This window comes from Cydia splendana, chromosome 14, assembly GCF_910591565.1.
Source record: "Cydia splendana chromosome 14, ilCydSple1.2, whole genome shotgun sequence".
Taxonomy (NCBI): domain Eukaryota; kingdom Metazoa; phylum Arthropoda; class Insecta; order Lepidoptera; family Tortricidae; genus Cydia; species Cydia splendana.
This window is the reverse complement of record NC_085973.1, coordinates 635,257-643,718: the sequence shown is the minus strand read 5'-3', so window position 1 is coordinate 643,718 and position 8,462 is coordinate 635,257. Positions and strand designations below refer to the sequence as shown.

Here is an 8,462-nt window from a genome sequence, read left to right as displayed (position 1 = left end):
CTTAGATAACACTACCCTTTCAGCTCAGCCTCTAGAAATGTTCCAACGCGTATACCTACATAACATATGTTATTTGGCAGTATAGGATAGGTAGTATGGTTATTGTTAAAGATAATCTGCTTCTAATTGCACCGCTAATTGATAGCCACACTTAGGAAATGCAATCGGTAAATATTTAATCAGATAAATACCGGTAATTTATCGGTTTACTGTGTCTAACCAATTTATTACCGGTTTGCATTCCCTAGCCACACTAAGTACAAGCGAATAGATATGGAAGACTAGCTTCAACATACAGTTTAGAGACGTTTACATTTCTTGTCGTGAAATGTTGTAAGCAGATTCGATAATTATACGATTTCTTTCGATCGATATTTTTTCCAGCGCTTTGACATTGTTTGTTATAAAAATTACAGTTGGTTTACATATAAGGTGACATCATGTTCATAATATTTTTAAGACAGTACATCTGTGTTAACAAAAGTACGACTATTTGCTTTTAATGCAATTGATATAGCTATTGACACAAATGTATGCAACAGCAGACATTAAGACCGAATGATTTTTTTTTATTAGTTCTACCTCAGATACATACATCGAAAGACCAATAGACATGGCTCTAGCTTATATTCTATTAGGTCTGTCCACTGTGGCCTATTTGTTATATCTTCATTTCACTCGTACGTTTAACTACTGGAGGGACCGGAATGTCCCGGGACCCGCGCCCGTTCCTCTGTTTGGGAACATAATGGAGTCCGCTTTACGTCGCACACATGCAGCATTCGTCATGGAAAAAATTTACCAGGATTTTCCAGACCATAAAGTTGTTGGAATTTACAGAATGGCGTCACCATGCCTCTTGATCCGAGACCCTGACATTGTAAAGCATGTCTTGATTAAAGATTTTGAAAATTTCGTGGATCGTGGTATACGTTTTACCGATAAAAAAATGGGTAGTAATATTTTCCATGCTGATGCGAAGACGTGGAGAATATTGAGGAACAAATTCACACCACTGTTCACTTCAGGTAAATTGAAAAATATGGTGTGTTTGATGAACCAGAATAGTGAAAAAGTTTTGAGGCACATTGAAGGGTTAGTCCAAATGCAACCTGAACAAGAAGTTTATGAACTCATGGGCAACTTCACTATGGGGTCTATAGCAGCTTGTGCGTTTGGTCTAGATTTGGACCCGACCGAAAAGAGTGCTACCATAGAAGCCTTAAAAAAAATTAATGACAAATTATTAGCTCTTTCTCACGCCTATGAATTAATCTTACTGTACCCTGGGTGGAAATTTGGTGTTTCAGTTTTTCCGGATGATCTAGTAGATTTTTTTAAAGGGCTTGTAGCTCAAGTAACTGCTGCAAGAAACGGAGTACCAACAAACAGAAATGATTTCATGGATTTACTATTAGAGATGAAACAAGCAAATACAGTACAGGGAAGTAAACGATTGGAAGGCAAGGACGCGGACAGTTTAGAAATAACTGAGGATTTAATGGCTGCCCAGGCTTTTGTGTTTTACGCTGGAGGGTATGAAACATCTGCGACCACAATGTCGTACATGCTTTACCGCCTTGCTTTAAACCTGGAGATTCAGGAGAGAGTGGCTGTTGAAATTGAAGAAGTGTTCGATCGATACGGCGGTGAAATAACTTACGAAGCGCTGAAGGATTTAATATATTTTGATAGAGTTTTGCATGAGACTCTTCGCTTGCACACGGTTGGAGACTCTACTCTTCGGGTCGCTGCTGAAGACTACAAAGTCCCAGGAACCGAAGTAACTCTTCAAAAAGGACTAACAGCTATTATTCCTAATATTGCTTTTCACTGTGATGAAAAGTATTGGCCTGATCCGTTGAAATTCGATCCAGACAGGTTCAGTCCGGAAAATGTGGCTAAGAGACATCCAGGAGTGTATCTCCCTTTCGGTATTGGACCGAGGAACTGTATCGGGGCCAGGTTTGCGAAGCTACAGATCCGCTTGATGATGGCAAAGCTGCTCAGCAGGTTTAGAGTGGTGCCAACGGAGAACACGTCCCGCGAGTTCCGGTTTAATACGTACAACCTCGTGGCGTTCCCCATTGGAGGAATCAGGATGAAGTTGGTGCCTAGGCATTGAAACTTTGAATTTTTATGTAATAAAGTATAAGAATAACATTGGTATTGATATTTAATGACTCATTGAACTTATGGACCATATTTTTAGTACTAGAATAATTATATTTGGGAGGTTTTACGGCGCTTGTTACAACGTGATGGTCACGGTGACAAGAAAATACAGCGCGACCATAACAGGCATACTGGCATCCTGTATCTCGTTTTGTTTCGATGTCTAGGACTCACAGGTATCGGCTTAGGCGCGACAATCACACTCGCATTACACGCGCCCTCTCGGAATTGGGTGGAATTGGGGGAATTGCTTCGATAATTGATGCGCAGCTCCGAGGAGATTAGGAGAACGATACACTCAACGGAAGTCTGAAGGGAAAACGTTTCCGTGTACACATTCGCTCAGAAAACAGGCGTTATCATGATGCAAGGAGGCAAAAAGGGCTTGAGGCGATTTGTGAAATTTTTGTATAATTTTGTATCCAGTTTGATTGCTCAGCTATTCAATATACCGCAATCCGGTATCAGGCATATTTCGCTAAGGTACCTAACGTGTAATATGAAAAAGGCAGTTTTTACATTTTTTTACTGTGCGGAGAAGTAATTTTCATTTATCACGGTTCAAGAAAAGTATTTGTTTTTAACTTAAATTTCATATCATGAGCAAACTTTGTCATTACATATATATTATTTACAGTATTATTGCAAGCTAAAACAGTTTATTTTCACAAACGCTATGCGTTCATACACTTATATTATTTTAGGCAAAACCCATTAACTTTAGAATTTAAAATAAACATTCACTTACAATAACGCTTTCTATTTGGCTACTATACCAGACCAATGCGCTCTGAGCCGAATGTTTGCCACGTTTAGTGTTAGATGGAGTTCAAGTTAAAGTAGGCGGTCGAAAGTAAATATCGACGGGCCATAATGTGGTGTACGCTGTAAAGACCACCATTCAATGTACAAAGTGAACGGGATATATTTCAGGAACCACTACTAACGGTCTTGGTTGTTTAAGTTGAGGCAAAATCTGGTTATGGATCCACTTGGTATACTTTATCGCCTGACTTCATAATGGTGGCGTTAAAAATTTAATATCTACATTAGATAAATGATATTGTCCTCATCATACCGCTTTCTTATTTGTATTCTAAACTCAGTGCAACCTGACTGTTTCAGTAGATAAACAAATCTCAAAATTTGCTTCACACACATCACATAGAGATATAATGCTTAGCATTTTGCACAATCCATAATTAACGATACAAGTTTAAAGAGAACATGGCTAATAATCCCTTTCCTTTTTATTTCGAATGAGGGCGACAGCATCCACCATTACTTTTGAACCCCCGATGCAACAAGAGGGGTGTTCAATGTTTGACGCTCCAATGTCTGTCTGCCTGTCTGTCTGTGGCATCGTAGCTCTCCAACGGTTGGACCGATTTCGATGCGGTAAAATACACACGTATATATATACAATACGTGAAAGCGAGTTTCCTTGCGGTGGTTCTTGGCTATGTTTGATAGAAATCGATACAGCAGTTTGAAGAGTATCCGCTCTTTTCCCAAATGATGTAAGGCATTTTTGGCATGAAATGATTTGTTTTGGCATACAGCGTATGTTGTTTTATTTTATTTTTTTAAGTTATTGAAGTTCAGCTATTATCAAGAAGTGGTCTCGTAGTAGCGGATCCAGAATGTTCTGATTTCCCACAGGCTTCAGAGTATTGTAGCACTTACTACTCGCTGTTTGCCGTCGAACGACTGAACTATAAGTTGGTCAGGGCTGAAGAATTATCAGGCTAAATGTCTATCTTCTCAATAATAGCCGATCAAGGGATTTTTTTATGAGAAGGTTGGGTAGTTATGTCAGTATTTAGGTTCCTATGTATAAACTATGTAGATGTTCGTAGGTAATGTATCGTGTATTTCGCCGTAGTGTCTAAAACTAGATCTTATGACGTCATCATTGATGTAGGCCACATTTTTAACCGACTTTGACTTCATAAAATACCCGTTCTTGGGTCGAAAATTTTCAAATATATTGCTCGTTTTATCTCGATTTTTACAAGCTTTTAACTTGCCCCGTTAATATGTAAGTTTGTTAGTTGGTTAGTTAGTGTGGGTCAAATCTTGGAAGCTAAATTTGACACACTTCCCGATTTCAGATTGAGCTGAAAATTTTCATACATATTATGTATGTCGGATGAAAATGCAATATTATGGTACCATCGAGCTGGTCTGATGATGGAGATAGGGGGTGGCCATAGGAACTATGTGATGTAACAACGCAACCTAATTGTGTTTGTGTGTTTTTAGAATTGTCTTGATGACTATTAGTTGCCTGTGGTAAGAAAAGTACAAACAGCGAGAAAAGCTTGTACCAAAAATGAAATTTATGACAAAAACTTATTAAATTGTACGTCATTAATATTGATTATAATGGGACTTACCAATTGCCTGTTGGCGACGGAAGGCTTCGTGATGCAGCCTATTTAATCTGCAAAGAAAAAAGATGTTTGCGAGCTTGTGAAATCCTCAATCCTCATTAGGCTAGAAAGGAGATTAAGTACAACCCAAACAATGGGATAAGGCCTAATAGTCACCTGAATTAATATCTTGCATAACGAAGTGGAGAAAATTATCTGACACATATTAATTTTAGACACAGTCGAACGTCGATAACTCGAAATACGAGGCCCGATGCAAATTATTTCGTCTAGTTCCACGCAACAATTTTGTTTATTCTAATAAATTTTACACATGAACTTTAAATGACCCAGTAATGGGAACCATAATAGTAATGTTTAATGTAGTTTATTTTGATCGTATCATAAAATTGCATGAGACTTTTATTGCAGAAAAACTTACTTTTCAAAAACGTTGTCCAAATCGTATTGTCCTCTCCTACAGCACTGCTGCATGCATGAGCTCGAAACAAAATTGTCAGTACATTGGCAGAGCCCTGTTGCTTTCCCTAGTAATAGCCCTTTTCACATATGTTGCAATCCTACCCGTCACTAAAAAAATAAAAAATCGTTATTTTTTTTTCTTTCAGTACAAACGGTATTTCTTGTATTTGGATTTAGTTATTGCAGAGTATTACCATATAAAAATAAATTACATTAGTATAAGCATTAAATATTAGTAATTTTAAAACTAAAACATTATTTTTGAACAAACGCGAGAACCTCAAAAAATGGTCTCACTAGACGAAAACATGTGCATTAGGGTGGAGTGAAAGTGGCCAAAAAATTTTATTTCTTTTTTTCAAATTTCCTGTATCATTAATTGATGATACATAGTATTAGAAGTAATTATGCAAAATTTTAGTTTTCTAAATATATATCTTAAGGTGGCGCATTAGGTTTAAAGTTTTGAAATAATGCAATTTTTGACATTCACATATATGATTTATTGAAAACGATATATGGACCTATTTAACAATTTTAATCATAAACTTTACTGAAATCATAATAAACTAGCAAAATAAACTCAAAAAATTACATTTTATTGTTGAAAATCAGTAGTTTCAGGGCGCTCATAAACACGAAAATATTGAGATTTGGTGTCGAAAACGGGTATGTTTTGCCGGGCTTTTATCCTGGTACGAATGAATCCATCTCTAGCTTCTGGTCCACAAACTGCTAACGAAGCCTCCGTTACCAGATTGACACACCTTTCGACAGCCTGAGTGTGGCAAGGATACTTTTTGAAATCCATCAAAGCTCCTGAAGTAATCAGGTTTGAAATTTCTGTGTCGCTATATTTCATTGTCATAGGAGGTTCTGTAATCTTTCCTTTCGTCCAATCTATTAAATCATAATAAGTAGATGCGTCAGCCCTTAGTTCTGGGAGTCGAAATTCGCGAACCTTCTTTCCTTTGGTCTCTTTTCGTGCTTTTAACACTCTTCGAAGAGCCAGCTCCCTTATGTGAGACGCATCATCTTGCAACATAGCCAGCAACAAATTCTCTGGGTGTGTGAAGAATGAATTTCTTTGAATAGTTTTCAGTGCAATACTTTTCAGGTTATCTGGTAAATACTGACATCTTTTAACCATGTCAAAAACATGAATTGGACCATATTTACATGATGATTTTGTCTTTATGTCGAACCAGGTTGGTGCATAAACTTTCATAATGAAAGTCGCGAGATCCCTCAAATTCTTTGTTGGTTTAGCTGTTCCAATGTATAAAGGGAGAATCCTGTTAATGAATAAATATGGTCCAATTCATGTTTTTAACATGGTTAAAAGATGTCAGTATTTACCAGATAACCTGAAAAGTATTGCACTGAAAACTATTCAAAGAAATTCATTCTTCACACACCCAGAGAATTTGTTGCTGGCTATGTTGCAAGATGATGCGTCTCACATAAGGGAGCTGGCTCTTCGAAGAGTGTTAAAAGCACGAAAAGAGACCAAAGGAAAGAAGGTTCGCGAATTTCGACTCCCAGAACTAAGGGCTGACGCATCTACTTATTATGATTTAATAGATTGGACGAAAGGAAAGATTACAGAACCTACAATGACAATGAAATATAGCGACACAGAAATTTCAAACCTGATTACTTCAGGAGCTTTGATGGATTTCAAAAAGTATCCTTGCCACACTCAGGCTGTCGAAAGGTGTGTCAAGCTGGTAACGGAGGCTTCGTTAGCAGTTTGTGGACCAGAAGCTAGAGATGGATTCATTCGTACAAGGATAAAAACCCGTTAGACATACCCGTTTTCGACACCAAATCTCAATATTTTCGTGTTTATGAGCGCCCTGAAACTACTGATTTTCAACAATAAAATGTAATTTTTTGAGTTTATTTTGCTAGTTTATTATGATTTCAGTAAAGTTTATGATTAAAATTGTTAAATAGGTCCATATATCGTTTTCAATAAATCATATATGTGAATGTCAAAAATTGAATTATTTCAAAACTTTAAACCTAATGCGCCACCTTAAGATATATATTTAGAAAACTAAAATTATGCATAATTACTTCTAATACTATGTATCATCAATTAATGATACAGGAAATTAGAAAAAAAGAAAAAAAAAATTTTGGCCATTTTCACTCCACCCTAATGTGCATCGGGGCTCGTATAGCTCATTAAGACTATCTACAAGCCGAAAACTCGTTAATACCAACTTTTTGGCGTTTCCGTTGAGTGTCCTGTTATCGAGGTTCCACTTATGCGTTTTGCAACATATAATTTGCCTGTGTATCTAGAAGTGAGATATTTACACCTACCCAGTTTTCTGCAGCTGCATCCAGCATTAATTGCATTACATGCTCTGTCCCCTGTCGCCTGATCGGGACATATCCCGTATATTAGTTCCGCAACGAGTACTCTTCGGGGACATCTTTGGAGTGCGTTTTCTATTGAAGTCTATTTCTGGGAACCACATTATAGATAAATTAGATAATTGCTGTGACAGTAATATAATATCAGTCGATAGACCGGGGCCATTTCTCGAACGGTATTAGGCCCACTTGCATCATTCCACTAACCCGGGGTTAACCGGTTAAACCTGGAGTTACCATGGTTACCAGTATAATTTGACACCGAGTTAACGGTTTAACCGCATAACCCCGGGTTAGTGGGATGGTGCAAGTGGGCCTTAAACTAATATTATTAGTCCACGAACGGTCAAATCGTATTGGTTGCTATGACAACACTCTAATATTATTAGTCCACGAATTGTCAAGTCGTATGGGTTACCATGGCAACGTACTAATAATGTCAGACTAATATGTTTCGAGAAATGACCCTACACCGCAAGCCTATTGTATTATTGTAAGTAATTTTCCGTTGAGTTACGGAACTTCCATAGGTTTTTATAACTCAGAGGAAGATTTTTTAATGAAATAAGCGCGCGAAAAATTGCGCTTATATTGTACATAATAGGTAATAGGGAATTTTATCTATTCACCAAATTTTATAGAAATCTGACGAATAAAAACGACAGCAAAAATAAAATTGGCTAATTTACCAAACTGCCTAGATCTCAATAACTAATTAGTGTCAAAATGACAGAATGTCAGCATGTTTCTTTTTCTCAATATACATCACAATTTGCCGAGAAAAATGTGCTTTGTAATATTTAAATGTTTTAGGACTTCGACGATTTGAACAAACTTGGGTGCAATGTAAACACTCCGACTAACCTCGATTTTTTTTTGTGCCGAGGAACTAGGGTGTCGTAAAAAACTTTCTCATGCTGGGGTCATTATCATTACCGTAAAATGTGCCTATTTTGCTCCCCACTGGGTAATTGTGCTCCAACAGTTTTTACAGATGATGACAGTATCATACCTACTATATATAATATAATTAGTTTTAAT

The 8,462-nt window shown here is 37.1% G+C and overlaps 1 protein-coding gene across 1 annotated transcript; it reads left to right on the top strand.

Annotated features, from left to right (window-relative positions):
- Nucleotides 1-598: 598 nt before the first annotated feature.
- LOC134796824 (cytochrome P450 6B5-like) lies at nt 599-2,143 on the top strand. The gene has a single exon (XM_063769038.1). The coding sequence runs from the start codon at nt 614-616 to the stop codon at nt 2,123-2,125; it is 1,512 nt and encodes a 503-aa protein (XP_063625108.1). The 5' UTR covers nt 599-613; the 3' UTR covers nt 2,126-2,143.
- Nucleotides 2,144-8,462: the final 6,319 nt, after the last annotated feature.

Bases quoted from the DNA above. Each gene is read 5' to 3' on its own strand.
- LOC134796824 (XM_063769038.1), top strand. From the start codon at position 614: ATGGCTCTAGCTTATATTCTATTAGGTCTGTCCACTGTGGCCTATTTG.